Source organism: Camelus dromedarius, chromosome 3 (genome assembly GCF_036321535.1).
Source record: "Camelus dromedarius isolate mCamDro1 chromosome 3, mCamDro1.pat, whole genome shotgun sequence".
Classification (NCBI taxonomy): Eukaryota; Metazoa; Chordata; class Mammalia; order Artiodactyla; family Camelidae; genus Camelus; species Camelus dromedarius.
In genome coordinates, this window is record NC_087438.1 from 99,293,102 (window position 1) to 99,309,152 (window position 16,051).

At 50.8% G+C, this 16,051-nt stretch overlaps 1 protein-coding gene across 2 annotated transcripts; it reads right to left on the minus strand.

The window, feature by feature from the left end:
• Positions 1-1,884: 1,884 nt before the first annotated feature.
• Positions 1,885-15,711, minus strand: PCDH12 (protocadherin 12). 2 transcript variants are annotated; one of them, XM_010982151.3, is made up of 4 exons: positions 12,451-15,707; positions 9,020-9,117; positions 6,925-7,076; positions 1,885-3,660 (listed from the first exon to the last, which is right to left on the minus strand). In XM_010982151.3, the coding sequence occupies exons 1-4, from the start codon at positions 15,328-15,330 to the stop codon at positions 3,182-3,184; spliced, it is 3,609 nt and encodes a 1,202-aa protein (XP_010980453.2). In that variant the 5' UTR covers positions 15,331-15,707; the 3' UTR covers positions 1,885-3,181. The 2 variants fall into 2 exon arrangements, with proteins under 2 accessions (XP_010980453.2, XP_010980454.2); XM_010982152.3 differs by lacking the exons at positions 1,885-3,660; positions 6,925-7,076 and having other exon boundaries at positions 9,049-9,341; positions 12,451-15,711.
• Between the last annotated feature and the right edge of the window lie 340 nt (positions 15,712-16,051).

The window sequence follows — 16,051 nt, forward strand, 5'->3', positions numbered from 1 at the left end:
GCTGACCTATTTTCTAGGTGTGTGCCAGGCTGAGCCTGTGCTAGAACACCGTGTGCCAGGCTGAGCCTGTGCTAGAACTCCTCCCTCCCCACTCCTGTCTTCTCATTTTGGGGATTTGGTTCCCTCCAGGATCCCAAGGATAGTGGTTGCCATCTCACTCTTGTTTCAGTCAGAGGAGAGGTAGGGTCAGTGAGCCACCAAGCTGAAGCTGGATGACAAACTCAGAGGCTGCCTGTCAATCTCGGAACTGCCCCCGGGCTCCGAGTAAGCACTGCATTGCACTCCTGGTGCTGGAGAACGGCTGACTATTGATTAAAACAAAAAAAAAATGTCCCTCTGCGTTTTCCAAATTAAGACGACATTTAACTGAGTGCTCGCTGGCTCGCCTGCTCCTTCAGTCTCCCAGGGGACAGGGCCCATCTTGGTGGAAACTGTTTTGAACATGTCCAAAGTCTCAGCTCTGACATCTTGGCTGATGTCAAGAAGTTTCTGTAAGCTTCCTGTTCAGCACACTCAGTTCTGTCACCATATGCACTGTCTCACTCTCAGCTGGTTATTGGGGGAAGGGCTGATATCAGCCAGCTAGGAGGGTTTGCAAGGCGCGGGCCGGAGCACCAACTCTCCCGTCCATACACCCCCGCCCTGATCAAAGGTCGGTTTTCTCAGAACAGGGACAGCTCTATCCATGAGTTCTCTGGGTTCTGCAGGGAATAGAGGATCACAGTGGTCCTTAATCTTATTTAGGTCACAGACCCCTTTGAGAATCAGATGAAAGCACTGACTCCCTCCCAGAGAAAAATGCGCATCCTCCCAATTTTGCATGCAATTCAGCAGGATCCTAAAGCCCAAACAAGGACCCTGGGCTAAGAATCCTTGATACATTAGAAAGAACATCATACTGAATCTCAGATGCAGATCCCAGCCCTGTCACCAGCCTGCCATGTGGCTCTGGGCCAGTCAGCCCTTGTTGTTTTGCCATTTCCTTGGTTATAAAATGTTCAGGCTCCTTGTGACTAAAATTGCCCGTGTCTGTGGAGGTTTAGATAGTGACTTAGAGCAGTGCTGCTTAACTTTTTATAGGTCACATGTTCCTTGGAAAAATCTGATGACTCTGGATCTTCTACCTGGAAGAATGCCTGGACACAAAGTTTTGCCTGGTATTCAGGGGGTCCAAAGACTACAGATTTAGGACTTTTGAACTAGGGTCAGGCAGTGACCTGGTTGCCAGCCCTGATTCAGTTTCCTGCGATTGCGTCCTCTCCCCATCTCTTCTTCCCTCACCTCCCAGCATCAGCTCTGCACTGGAAACCCACCAGTAATTGGTGAGGGGAGGGTGGTCGGCACTCTCTACTCTAGTGCTATGGTTTTCAGACTTTGCTTTTACAAAATGGAATCTGTTTTTCTTTTTTTTTCTACTGAAGTCTTACCTGGAGCTCCAATATAGAGAAAATTTATTTACCCATTTACTCTGTAAAATTTATTTTACCCATTTATTCATTTGTTCCTCCATTGAACAAGTATTCATCAAGTGTTGCCTTGTGCCAGGTACCTGGCTGGTCAGGCTGGAGACCCCACCTGCTTAGTCTCCCCTGGCCTGTTTCATTGACTTGGGGAACCCAACAGCTTGAAAATCACAGATCTTGTAAAGAGATTCCTCTGACCTGGAGTGACATATCAGACACCTGGAGACCTCGCTCCTGAAGCACTTAACTTTTGGAGGCCTCATTTTCCTCATCTGTAAAATGGGAAAACAATACTGATGACTCACTGCCTTCCAGGTGTGGAAGGTTTTCATTATCCCTAATTGGGAGTATGATTGGCCCATTTCTGTGGACAATGAACATGAGTACTGAGCTCCAAAAAAAAGACAAAAGGAGAGGCACAGAAAGGAATTTTTGCCTTCATTGTCCAGGAGAGCCCCCATGCTATAGAGAAGCTGAATTACTGCTTGGAAATTTCCAGGAAAACGATAAGGCCGAGCCTTGGGAAAATACATACTGGTTTTTTGGTTTTTTTTTAATCCTTCCCTTGGACAGTTTCCTGCTGTCAGTGTCAATTTCATAGATCCAATTCACACACTGTCCTCTAGGGCCTGAATTCAGTGCTGTGACAGAGGAAAATTTACCCACAAATGGTGGGTCTGGAAAGATGACTTCTGTACCTGAAGGGCTGCTTGCTGGGAAAGGACAGGAGTCTGCAGAGGCTCAGCCTGCATCCGGTCAGATCCAAGCCCCTCTCACTCTGAGCTTGGAAGAGCAGAGATGCCGAAGCCTGAACGGCTTTGGAAATGTTCTTTCCACCAGTGTTTCTTGAGGGGATCTCAGGCAAGTACGCTCCTGGCAAAAGCTCACCAATGGGGGCTTTTCCTTTCCTTTCATTGGCTGGCAGTCTAGTGTCAAGTCAAGGTCATGGGTTTGGTATTAGATAAGCCTGGTTCCAATTCGTGACTCTCCCTCTACTCTCTGCTTGATCTTGAGCAAGACACTTAGCCTCTCCAAGCCTCATGGCCTTGTCTGTGAAATGGGGATAATACACCTCCCCACCAGGGATGTGGGGAAATTAAATTGAATCCTATTGTAAAGACAGGTGCCTGGCTGCATTAAAGCTCTATAAATACTCATGCTTTTCTTAGCCCCAATTTTCCAGCTGAGAAGCAGATCATTTGATAATGTAGCACTAGAGGAGGGGGATCAAGAGTACACATGTCCATCATTGCCTCCCTAACTGTGCACCCTCCTGTCCAGGCCCAGCATGACCCTGGCCAGGGGCTGGATGACAGAGCCCTCACTCTTGTTCTTCCCTCCTCCCTCTTGACAGGTCCAAATAGGATAATGTTTTTCTTTTATTAGTAGGTCCGAGAGCTCTGCCTGGTGCCCCAGGATCCAGCCCCCAACTCCAGTGCGCATCAAGGCCATCCTTTCCTGCTTGTGACATTCCTTGGCATCTGTTCTGCAGGAGGACAAACCCTCTGTGCTACATGTGTTTTGCCAGCAAACACTTAATCTCGGCAAACTGTTTCCCTCCTCCAAAAAATTCACAGGCAAAGGCAGCCCCTAATAAGGGGCTGCTTTGGTCATCCAGCTGTTTGTCCTTGGGCCCCTGCCTCCTCTATGGGGCAGCCTCAGCCACCTCTGGTCAGTGAGTTCAAAGATTAGAGAAACCAGCTCATGTCCCAGGATCCTCAGGGCCTGGGCTTCCTAACATCTCCCGGGGCCCCTGGTTCCTGGATCCACAGGCCGCTGCTGCTGCTGCTGCTGCCACCGCTGCTGGTCCTGCCCTCGGCCCCCTTCTTTCCACCTGGGCCCCCGGGCACTTCAGAGCCAGAGGCCCCGCTGGTGGCCAGGTCTAGACTGAGGGTCCTTCCGCAGACGGAGAGCCGCCGCAGCGCCTCGGAGGCGGCCTCCACCGGCACCGCTGAGCGCTGCTCCAGCAGCATCTCCAACAGCGAGCTCATCTCCGACAGGAAGGTGCTGGCCAGCCGCGTGCCCGTCGGGCTCAGCTCGGGCCCCGGAGCCTTGCCGAACGTCTGGAAGGTCCTGGGCTCCTCCGAGGCCGCAGCGTCCGGGGAGGACACGTTGTCACGGTAGTTGGTGGCGAGGGGCAAAGAGAGCCTGGCCATCCAGGCCGGGTCCGGGACGCTCAGCCGGTCCAGGGCCAGGCCTGCAGGGGGAGGAGGGGACACGGTGAGGGCGGGGCCCAGGGCGGGTGAGGGTGGGGCCGTGGGCGGCGCGGGGGCAGCGGACAAAGGAGGGAAGGGAAGTAGGGGGGACAGACGGCGAAGGGAGAGGGGCGGGAAGGAAGGGGCCCTGACAGGGAAGCGCGCTGGGCAGGAAGGCAGCAACTGAAGTCTGCTCATGATCTGAGTGAGGACTCGGCAGGGGGAGGAGGCAGGCCGGGAATTAGTAATTGGCCTGTTTCTTAAGAATCTCACGATCCGCTGTGCGTTTCAGGTCTAGGCGTACTTCATCCATTCCTGTGCAGCCTTTTCAGTCCCTCGGGGTACCACTAGCTGAGGATGGGGCTTAAGGAAGGAAATCTCTCTCTCTCTTTTTTTTTTTTTTTTTTTTTTTTTTTTTTTTGCCAGTTCTGGAGTTCTTGGCTTGGTGCTGCCTTCCTATTCATAGTAATAATGACCACTTATTAAGTACTGCTGTGCCAAGCAATTTACATAGTTACCTCATTTAAGTTCCACATAAACCTTTGAAGTCAACAGTATTTTATGGATGAGGAAACTGAAGTTCCAAGAAGTTAAGTCAGACACCTACTAGGCAGCCAAACCCATATTTGATTCCCAGGTCTGATGACTTCAAAGCCCTCTTTGATTGCATCACCCCACCCACTCTCTGAACAGGTGGCCCTTCTCCCTGGATGCTCCAGATGCCCACCTGTGGTTCTGGAATTTCCCATAAGGCCCCATAAGGTCTGTACTGCCACCACCTGGCCCCATGCTTTCAACTCCTCAGCCTGCACCTCTCAAGCTGCAGGAAACCCTGTGAAGGGGTTGGCTGCCTAAGGGCTGTCCTAGGAAAGGGACAGGAGCAGTGAAAAAATGTCTCCCAGATCCCAGATGCCATCATTACACTTCTCCTTTTCCCATCTCTTCAACAGAAAACTAGTCCCAGGCCCGATGATAGAGGCATAGCCAGAGGAAAGAAAGTATAGGCCTTGTGGTTCGGAAACTGTCTTTAAAAAAAAAAAAGGTACAACGTCTACTTTACCATGTATGTAATGTTTGCTTAAGGTGAGCTGCTCTAAAATCTGTGCATAGAATGAAGGACTGGAAGGGAATACATCAAAGTATTAACTGAAATTACCCCTGGGCGGAATGATTTATTCTCTTTTTGTTTATCTACATTTGTCTACATTAACCAAATATTACTTTTGTAATTTTGAAAAGTTATTCCAAAATACAGCTAAATGCTGTTTCTGCTGATAAATGAGTCTTGGTCTTGCCTTGTCAGGCAGGACTGTGCAGCCTGTGAGGCAGGGTCAGGCCCCTCCTGGGCTGGTCCAGCCCACGCCTGGGACTTAGTGAATGTTTACTGAATGGTTGAATGAACATAAATATTAACCCTGGACATTTGGGAAATGTAAACCTTAGTTCCCTGAGACTCTGGGGTAATAAGGTTGGAACTCTTTTGGTGTTACAGAATCAGGCCTTTCCTTGTACAAGGGTCAGAGAGCTTTGGAAGGAATGAAGCTTGGAATGAGAAAATCAGCGGGTTGTAGAATGGCTGAAAAGCAATGATGGATTCACTTTGCGGTGGGTGGGCACCCGGCAGACCTGGGTTTGATTTCCCAGCTTTGCAGCTTATGAGCAGTGCGACCTTGGAAAACTTGCTCAACCTCTCTGAGCCTCCTTTTTCCTCTCATAAAGTGGTGAAATAGGAGTACTCTTGTCGGGTTGCTGTGAGCATTCATTGAGCTCACGCAACTGGTAAAATATGGTCATCCGCACACACTCAGGTGGGGCTTTTATCTGATGCAGCCAAGACCCCAGTGTCAGGCACCCTCACTAGCAGCCCCATCACTGTCCAGCTGTCTGTGCTGTGCGAAAGCAGGGCTGTGTGGGAACTGAGCCCACAGGATCCAGCACAGAGCTGGCTAATACAGATATAACATGAGCCATTGAAGTCATCTGAAATTTTCTGGTAGCCACATTAAAAAAGGAAAAGGAAAAGAAAAGGTAAAGTGAATTTGTATTTTTTTATACTTAATAGCATCATTTTATCAAGTAATCAATATATTTTTAAAAGTATTAATGATATAGTTTCCATTCTTTTTTCATACTAAGTCTTCAAAATCTGGAGTATATTTTATACTTATAGCACATCTCAATTTGGACTCGTCATTTTCACATGTGGCTAGTGGCTACTGTATTGGACCTTAGAGCTCTACACTCTAGACAATGCTGTCCTATAAAACTTTCTATGTAAGTGTTGTCCAAAGCAATATCCATTAGCCACATGTAGCTATTGAGCACTTGAACTGTGGCTGGTATGACCGAGGAACTGAATTTTTCATTTTACTTAATTTTAATTAGATTTCATTTTACTTAATTTTAATTTAGAGCCACACTGCCAGGGTTAATAACCACTGGCTGCACAACCTTGGGAAAAATATTAAACACCCTGGCCCCTCAGTTTTTTTCCTTTATGAAATGGGGATAATGAATAGTCCCTATCTCATAAGATTTTCTCATGAGGTACTTAGAACAGGATGAGCACATAGAAAGCCTTCAATAAACATTAACTATATTTTTTTAACCAAGGAAAGGGAAGTCCCTGCCATGCCTTCAGCTCACAGGATATGTCCAGATGAGAAACAGATTATTAACTACAGAAACAGAAAACCACATGGGTTGGATGGACCAAGTGTTACCTGAAGGAGGCTGACTGGTATGTGTGTGGGGCGGGGAGCTAGCAGATTCTTGAATTCTCAGGGTAAAAGGATATTTAAACACCCCAACGACATGCAGATGAGTGGTTTAGGAGGTAAAGGGAGGTCCCTTAATGGCAGGTTGGCCCTGGCTGGCTTCCCTTCAGTTACTGATGAGCTAGGTGACTCTGAGTGGACTGTGTTACCTCGCTGAGCCTCAGTTTGCTTATCTCTAAATTGGAGCTCATAATCTCTACCTCAGATAACTGTCTGGAAGCTTAACTGAGATAATGTGTATAAGGTGCTTCCTTGGTACCTGGCACTCACCAAGAGCTCAATAATTGTTCACTCTTCTTATGATGATTTTTCAGATGAATAATCAAAGGAAGACCTTCTGAAGCTTCAGGGCAAATAAAATATTACTGATATTCCTCTCTAGAAATAGAATGGCTATGTTTCCCTGTAGTGGATTGGAGCAGAACTCTGAAGCCTGGGCACATGAGGGGACAGTAGGAGCAGAAGCAGGGTCACCTGGTGAGCCCCTACCTGTGTTGGGGTCCAGCAGGCTCGACAGCTCTTCTTCTAGCAGCTGCTTCACAGAGAGGTCCTCTTCGGGGTCCGAGGGCCCTTCCTCCTGATCCAGTTCTGTCTGACCACCAACTCTGGCACCTGGGCTATCTGTGTCTGGGGTGGCGCTCCTGCAGAGGAAGTCCGTGAGTGAGGAAATTGACACATAGATCCGTTCATTCCTTCTCATGAATATTCACACCAGCTTTCTTTCATTCATCCCCATAGGGAACTGGGTCCATAGCCCAACCTTCAGAGTCAGACCAGCCTGGGAGACTTGATCCCAGCCCTCCTGCCTACTCTACTCTGAGTCTGTTTCCTCATCTGTAAAATGGGAGCAATAAATAACACCCACCTCATGGGGCGTTGTGGGGGTAAACTGAGGTGTTGCATGTAAAGAACTTAGCACAGTGTTGTAAGCACCCAGCAGAGGACTGTGAATACATTGACATTTCTCCCCATTGTCTCTGCATTCCTTCTCATTACCTGGCACAGGGAAGGAGTTTAGTAAACTTCGGTTGATCCAATGCAGTCATCCTTCCATCTTCCATCCCTTCATCCCTCTATCCGAGTTTGAGCTCCAGTGAGGGCAGAGATTTTTGTCTGCTTCAGTCCCTGCTCTCTCACCAGTGCTCAGAACAAGGGTTGGTACACAGGCAGGTGCCTAAGAAATACTTTGTGGACTGAGTGACTGCATGCTCCCTCCTCCCTACTGGAGGCTAAACCCCAGAAGAGCAAGTCAACAGAGGATGCAGCTGAGCTGAGGCATCCAAAAGCTACTCAGAATCTACTATGTGTCTCTTGCTGTCTCCACCCTGGCCTCTCCCTCCCATGGACCCTGCCTATCAGCTAGGGGTGGTCAGTTCCTGGGACTGCCTCAGAATGGTGGGGACAGGCCTGTCCCCTCATCCCAGCAGGTGGGAAGGCTCCCTGAGGGTCTTTGAGGCCTGGGAGTCCTTGCTGTTTTTCTTTTGTGGCCATTTTTGCTCCTATGAAGGGATCAGCAGGGAGGTGGCAAGTTTGCAAGCAATGATAGCAACTAATGTTTAATGAGTGATCACGCTGAGTCAGGCCTATGCTTTGCAAGTTATATACACCTTCTCATCAAACCTTTCACATCCGTAAGGGGTTCTCTGATTATCATCCTCATTTTACAAACAAGACCAAGACTTGTAAAGATTATGCAGTTTGCCCAAGGTTTGCACAGACTAAGTGATAAAGCAAAAATTCAAATCCAGGCTGATGTGACCCTAGCGTGTGTGTACTCACCCCTACCCTACACTACCTCTCACTATCTTTGCAATAAAAAAAAAAAGCTTTTTTTTTTAAGTTGTCACGGCAAGAGTACCAAACCAGAAGTCAGTGTCCTGAGAGCTGATCCCTGCTTTGCCACTCACTGGCTATTTGACCTCGAGCAAAGTCACTTTAAGGGGAAAGGACTTAGCATTGCTTGTGTATCTCCTTTGTGCCAGGCACTGGGTCACGGGCTTAGAATACATGTGATCATCAAATCCTTACCCCCTCACTACAAGGAAGTGTGGGGAGCTCTGTTTCATAGATGAGACACTACAACCCTGAGGCTTGATGTGACTTGCTCAAGTTTAGATAACTGGGCTGGATCAAACCACTTAGAGCCTCACTTTCTCCATCTGTAAAAAGAGGGAGTTAAATTAGATGTCCTCTTGAGGTCTCCTAGGACAGCTCAAAGGAACACACCCACACACCCGCATCCTTAGCTAGGAGACTTCATATTATGTTTAAGGGTCAAGAGAAAGAAGGCTGAATGTTACAGATTTAAAGTCCATAGCCCGGCACGTCTGCAGTGAGGGGACAGATAGTCAGAACCTCAGGGATGAAGTCATTTCCTTAGTGACTCTGGGTCCTGTAAATACTATAAATACAGTTGCTCCAGGACCAAGCTGCCTGGGTTGGGGGTTGGAAGCTCGTGGCTGCAGTCTCCCAGGGAAGTAGCCTCTGGGATGGGCTCACGCTTCCCCATGTCACAGAGGCTGCAGGGGTGAGGGCAGGCCGGTGCAGGGGCTTGAGAAGTCAGCGGGGGCTACGTGCCGCTTACCTGCCGCTGCCAGGCTTGGCCAAGTACTTATTTCCCCGGTGGTTTGGTTTGGGCTGGAATTGGCCCTGATGCAGCAAGGACAGCAGCTGGGAGATTTGCTACAAGACAGGAAAAATCTGTTGACTCCACACAATTCCGACCCAGCACACTTCCTCACCGGATGTTTCCCTCAATGCTGGCGCTTTCTTTTTATAGTCTTTCCTCCAGCTTCAGATGTTTGTGGATCAGATGGGGGATGGTGAGCGGTGCCAGTGACGGAGGCAGGGACGTGTGCAGGCAGCTTCCCTGCTCGGCCGGCCGTATCACCCTGGGACCTGGGTGTCTGAGAGAGAGAATGAGGATCCTCGGGGCCCAGCCTCTCACTCTCATTCCCCCAAGAAACCTGCTTCCTTGTGGAAGCAGTGGAGTGGAGGTGAAAAAGGAATTTCCTGACTGCAAATGTATCATTACTTCGATAAGGATTATCTGAAAGTGTTATTTCCCCGGCTTCAGCAGTATTCAAACACTCAGCCAGTGTTAGTGGGCCAGATGTAAGACTGTGCTGTAGAGAAGGCAAAGGGGTGTCTTTGAATCATTCATTTATGCATCCTTTCATTCACTCGACAAGTATTTAATAAGGGCTGTTTGTGCCCGGCCCTTGCTTGCTACGGGAATAAGAATGAGAACGAGAACCAGTCACTGCCTGCACGGAGCTTGCAGTCCGCCAGGGTGGACAGTCTGGGAGGTCGGGCCAGGGCAGTTACTACAGGGGGTCATGTTGAGGTTGGGAAAGGACGGGGGTCTGTGGACGCAGACGAGGGCCCCTCACCCAACTGGAAATGAGGAAGAAGTTGAGAGTGGAGTACAGAGGGAAGCAACTCACTTATGTTCTCAAATGTTTTCTGAGTCCATACTACATGTCAGGCACCTCTGCCAAAACCCAAAAGTTCCATAGGAGTTTGGCAAGTGGAGAGAAAGTGAGGATCTGGGTAAGGGGTGAAGGGAGTTGCTGACAGAAGGCACTGCAAGCTGAAAGGCCAGAGGAGACTGGAGTTTCAGAAGTGAATGGGGCAGGGGGCAGATGAGATGTCAGGGCCAGACCCTGCAGGCCCTTGTGAGAAAAAAGGCAATAGACCAGGTCTTGGGAGGCTGAGTTCGAGTTCAAGGTCATTCCAACTTGTGTGATGTCCGCCAGGTTTTTATACATACTCAGACCTCAGTTTCCTCGTCTCTAAGGTCGATCTAAAAATAGCCGCCCAGCCTTCTTCACAGGGTTGTCAGGATTAGTTAGGTGGTATGAAAGTTAAAAATGCCCTGCAAATTTGAGGGTTTGGGGTTGTTACTCCTAGAAATGCTGCCTCTGCCTCCGGGGCCCAGCCCCCATCCTCCCTGAGGAGGCCCACTCTGCCCTCGGGGAAGCTCAAGACAGAAAGTGCCAACCTCAGAGGAGAGTTGGAAGGGGTGCTGGCCAGGACTGGGGTTTCTCTGTGATTTGGGAGGGTCAGGGTCCCATTGCCTGCCTCAGGGCAGATCCTACCTCCTGGCCCAGGCCCAGAAGCCCTCCTAAGGCACCTGCTCTGAGTGACAGCTGATACTTCAGGGACACTCCCTGAGTGCCAGTCCCTAAGCTGTGAGCTGTCATTCAGGGTCATTTCACAGTTAGAGCCAGATTGGGGTTCACATCCTAAATCTGCCCCTGTCCCACTTCCCATCCGTGTGGCCTTGAGGAATTACTTATGCATTCTGAGCCTCAGTTTCCTCAGCAGTAAAAAATAATAATGAGACCCAGGTCATGAGTTGGTTGTGGTTGTGGTTATGAGGATTAAATGAGTGAAAGTATATAGACTGCTTAGTAATAGACCTTATGATAAACATTTAATAACTGTCCAATGGTATATATCTCGTGTCATTCTTCAGGAACCCAAGGAAAGAGATACCATTACACCCACTTTGCAGATGTGGCCCCTGAGGCTCACAGGCGCTACACGGCAATTAGTGGCAGGCCTGGAATTTGAAGCAGGATCTGACTCCATTGTGGCCCTAAGATGCTGGAAAGACATAAGCATTAGGCAAGTTGCTTCTTGCCCTCCAGTTGATCCCACTTGGGCACCCTTCTTTCTTTCACCCCAGTGGGGTCACCCATAAGGCCTGCTCTGCTTTCTGTTCACCAACAGCCAGCACAGTGTTTAGTACGAAGAACTCTTTCAGTAAGCATTTGATAAATGAATGAGTGAATGAGTGAATGAATGGCTGTGGGCAATTTCTGGGGCTGCATAGAGGCCCAGGGCAGGACTCCAAAGAGAGCAGCTGGGCCCTCTCCAGGTGGCTTCCTGGGGAGGGGGTGGGGGAAGGAAGCCGTGTCCTTGCTCCACAGGAAGCGCAAGCTGATGGTCTGGCCAAACAGAAGTGTGCCTTGGGCGGGCAGCCTGGCACAGGGTAAATGATCTGGGCTTCAGAGTAGATATGGTGAGATCAGGCACCATCCCAGATCAGGTTTCCCCTTTGGGTCCAGTAAGTCCTAGGTCACTAGATGACACGGCCATTCATCATCCCATTTAATCCTCAGCCCCCTGGGAGGTAGACACAGGGTAAGTTTGGCATCACAAACCCCATTTTATAGATGAAGAAAATGAGGCTCAGATGTTAATGTTGCTCCTAAGTGGCTGTGCTGAAATTTGAACCTGGATCTGCTTAACTTCCAAATTCCAAGGTTGTTTCCACTGCCCCGTTTTGAAGGCCCAGCCGGTGGGCAAACTCTGGGGTCTCAGGCAAGGTAAATGCATCCCCTGAGCCCAGGGGCCAGGATGCCTATGCCGGCCTGCTTCCCAGAGAGGTTGCCCGGATGAGAGGAGGGCAGGTGAAATGGAGAAGAGCTTTGCAAAAATCATCCTAATCATTTTCTGAGTACTGACTACATGCCATACACTGTTCTGGAGGCTTTAAGTACATTCATTTTATTTTCAAGCAAACTTGGGAGATGGGTGCTATTAACTTGGACACCTTCAACAGAGCAGCTGAGTAACTTCCCTGTGGTTCACAGCTTGGAAGAAGTGAAGCCAGGATTTGAACCCAGGCAGCCTTGTTCCAAAGCTTGGACTCTTAATCACTACCTTTGCTGTGTGTCTCCTTGTGCCAGGCGCTTTGAGTAAGTACTCATATAGGAATTAGCTGATCAAAAACTTAGGACAAGTCTGTGAGGCAGACGCTCTTACTGTCATTCCTATTTTATAGATAAGAGAAGTAAGGCTCAGAGACAGTAAGTCATTTCCCCAGGATCACACAGCTCAATTCTGTTGACCTCAGAGCTGTGTTCTGAACCACTGCACCCAGTGCATCCTAAAGTGCTCAGTGTGCCCACAGGATGAATGTGAGGAATGTGATGGTGATGGGGTCTGATGCTATTGGTGGTGGTCCAGGGGTGACCAGAGAGAAAGCCGCCCACAGCAAGTTACCTGAACAGGAGGTGAATCCACAGTGAGCTCCTCTACCGGGTTCCGCTCCGCAAAGGCAGCGACAGACAGCCGGACCAGGCTTCGCAGGATCTGATGGGGCCCTGACTCTTTCTCTGGGGCCACTTTGCTGTTGAGATTCCTCTGCCGTCTCAGGGTTGCAGACGAGGCCGACAGGCTCAGGGGGACCTCCTCACTGCCCTGGTCTCCGGGCATCCTCCCTGTGGGGCTGCCTGTAACCTTCAGGGGCCTCGAGCGGGGCTGGCCCGTGGCAGGCTGGGGCTCAGGAAGGTTCAGGTTCTCGCGGGAGGCGTTCCTCTGCCTGGGATGGTTAAAAAGGAGGTTGACAGTGTCCTGTAGCACCTCTCGGCTCTCGGCCAGCGTTCCCTGGTTGCCTTGGTTACGCAGGGTCCTGTACAGAGTCGGCGTGAGGTGATAGGGGGCCTGTAGGCAGGCGTCCCAGCCTGCTTCCATCATTGTTTCCTTGTCCACATGCTTGGGGGACTGCCCGGCTTCACCAGGCTCATCCATCTGGCCCCTGAGCATAGGCACGAGGTGGATGTCCGCCTTCTGAATGTGTTTCTGGGGCCTCTTGGGCTGATGGCGGTAGGTGGACTCAGCCTCCCGACAGTTGTAGGCCCTGTTGTCCTTCTTCTCTGTCCGGCAGATGGACATGATCAGAGCCAGGATTAACCCGAAGATGGCCAGCAGTACGACCAGGCAAATCACTGTGAGCATGGATGCACTCAGGGCCCTGGGCTCACGGGCTGAGTTCCTCAAGTGGTCCACACTGGTGACAAACAAGACCCTTAGCAGGGCTCGGGTCTGCAAGGAGGGGCTGCCACAGTCTTCCACCACGATCTCCAGTTCCCACTCACTCCCAATGAGGCTGCTGGCATTGGTGATGTTGATGAAAAGCTGCCCCAGGTGGGAGCTGAGGACAAAGAGGTGGGCTTCGTTCCCACTCTCAATACTGTAGAGGAGCTCTCCATTTGCCCCCGAGTCTGCATCTCTCGCTACAAAGGTTGTCAAAAGGAATGGCCAGGAGCTAGGGGTGGCCTGTGGTGATGTGTCGGGGCCTGCTGGACCCAAGCCATTGGGAGTCTCAATGGGCACCAGCAGGTGACCTGTGGAGGCATTTACAAGCACCGAGAGGCTAGCTTTTCCATCACTCAGTATGGGGTGAATCACCTCTGGGGCATTATCATTGGCATCCAGAAGGCTGACCCACACAGAGACACTGGATGCAAGCTGAGGCTGCCCCCTGTCCTCTGCAATCACCAGGAACTCAAAGCTGGCCATCTGTTCATAGTCCAGTGACCTCTGAGCAGTGACCTCTCCAGTGTCTGAGTCAATAGCTACCAAGTGAGAAACCGGGGAATCCTGGATGCGGTACGAGATTTTCCCATTAAAGCCCAAGTCTGCATCATGGGCCTTGACTGTAATGAGGTGAAGAGAGGGTAGGTTGTTTTCCCGAGTGGAGACCTGGTACCTGCTCTTCTCAAACACAGGTGCATTGTCATTGGCATCACTGATCTGAATGCTGAGCTGCTGCTTGGCTGATAAGGGCTGGGGTCCTTGGTCTTGGGCCAATAGAGTGAGGGTATATTTGGGCCACTGCTCTCTGTCCAGCGTGGCATTGGTTAGCAGCATGTATGTGTTGCCATTGGTCCTTTTCAGCCTGAAGTGGCCCAGCTCTTGGCTCAGCCAACAGTAGACCAGGCCATTGTTTCCCGAGTCCAGGTCGTTTGCCATGATGAGAGCAATGAAACTGTCCTTGGGAAGAGCTTCTGACACCAGTGATGGCTGGGAGGCCCACGTGATGTGGATGCTTGGGACGTTGTCATTGACATCCAGAACCTTGATGAGAATTTTGCAATGGGCTGGGATGGGATTGGGACCCAGGTCCCTTGCCTGGACATCCACCTCATAGGCAGGATTCTTCTCATAGTCTAGGGGCTGGCGCAGAATCACCTGGCCTGTCTTGGCATCAACACTGAAGGTGTCCAGCACCTCTGGAGGCACGTGCTTACTGAGGAAGAATTCCACCTCCCCATTGGGGCCTTGGTCAGGGTCTGTGGCGGTCAAGTTTATGAGGAGAGTACCAGGGGCGGCATCTTCTTGGATTTCTAGTGCCAGGGAGCTCTCAGCAAACACGGGGCTATTGTCATTGGAGTCCAGGACGTTGACCTTGACTAAGCTGGTGCCCGACTTAGGGGGTTTCCCATTGTCATAGGCAGTTAACACCAGGTCAAAAAATGAATGGATTTCCCGGTCCAACTCCTTCACCACCACGAGTTCCGCGTGTTTGGTTTCATCGGGTCCCACGATGACATCCAGGGCAAAGTGCTCACTGGGAGACAGGGTGTAGGAGTGCAGGGTATTGGGGCCAGTGTCTGGGTCCAGAGCTCTGTCCAAGGGGATCCGGGTGCGCAGGGAGGCACTCTCAGAGATTTCTAGCTCCTGCTCGCCTTTGGGAAACTGTGGCTGGTGGTCATTGATGTCCAGCACCTGGATCTCCACGTGGATTAGAGCCAAATCCCCTGTGGCAAGCACATCAAAGGAAACCAGGCAGGGATCCTGCTGCCGGCAAAGCTGTTCTCGGTCCAGCCGCCTCCCTGTACTCAGCAGGCCGTCCTCAGGGTTCACCTGGATGGGGAGCTCCTGAGGCAGCTGCAGGATCTGGAAGGTAGCCCCCACTCGCCTGGGCCTCTCCTCCCGGCCCAGTTCCCGAGACAGCTTTCCTATCACCGTGCCAGGTGGTACTTCCTCTGACACTTGGTATTTCACAGTGAGAGTGGCCACCTCCTGACCATCCCCTGAAAGGAACAAGTAGCCACCTGGCCCCAAAAGTCCCAGCAGAAGTGGCAGAAGTCGCATCATGCTTACCGCCAGAGTGGGCTAGATCCAGAAACCGCTAGAGTTCTTCAAAGGCTGGGCAAGTCCTCCAGTGTTTCCTGGGGGGCTTGATTAGCCCCGTTCTCCTGCCCCCAGACCTGCTGGCACAGCCTCGTCCCATAATTAGATGATGGAACTAGCAGAGTTCCCAGGCAAGGCCATCTTCATCAGAAGAGATCAGAGAGGTCCAAGGACCGACGAAGTGAAATTGCCAGGGAAGGCCTCGCACAGGGGCACCCGTTGGTCCCCGTCAGCAAATGATAGGTAAGAGCCGGTCCAAGAGGGACTTGATCCAGGAGAGCAGGATGTGGGGATCTGACTTCCAAACAGTTGCTAGGCTGGGGAAACAGAGAAGCAGCTTTTTCCTATGGAAACCCCACCTACAGGAAAAGGGAGGGCTGTGAGTGTCGATGCCAATTAGAGAAAGAGAGTTTCCGTGAAGCTGAGTGGCTTGCCGCTGAGGAGGATGCGGCTGGGGACAGGCCGGATGGGAAGGTGCCGTCCATGCAGCAAGGCGCCCCATGAGGGGAAGGGAGCCCCTGCTGTGGCCAAGTGGGCTGAGAGCCTGAGCTCCTCCTGGGCAAGTCACGCCCCCTGTCTCCCTTCCCTTCCTTGTGTCTCCTTGTTTCCATCATCTCCCCGTCATTCCTCTCCCTTTCCGCTTTTTCCCACACTCATCTACCTCTCAGTCTTGACTCTGCCCTAT

What these genes read in the sequence shown, in the direction of transcription:
- PCDH12 (XM_010982151.3), bottom strand. Translation starts at nt 15,330, where the DNA reads ATGATGCGACTTCTGCCACTTCTGCTGGGACTTTTGGGGCCAGGTGGC. An exon ending in TGGATTCACCTCCTGTTCAG is followed by an intron (nt 9,118 to 12,450) that starts GTAACTTGCTGT and finishes CCTGTCTTGTAG; the next exon opens with CAAATCTCCCAGCTGCTGTC. An exon ending in CCTGCTGGACCCCAACACAG is followed by an intron (nt 3,661 to 6,924) that starts GTAGGGGCTCAC and finishes CTCCCCCTGCAG; the next exon opens with GCCTGGCCCTGGACCGGCTG.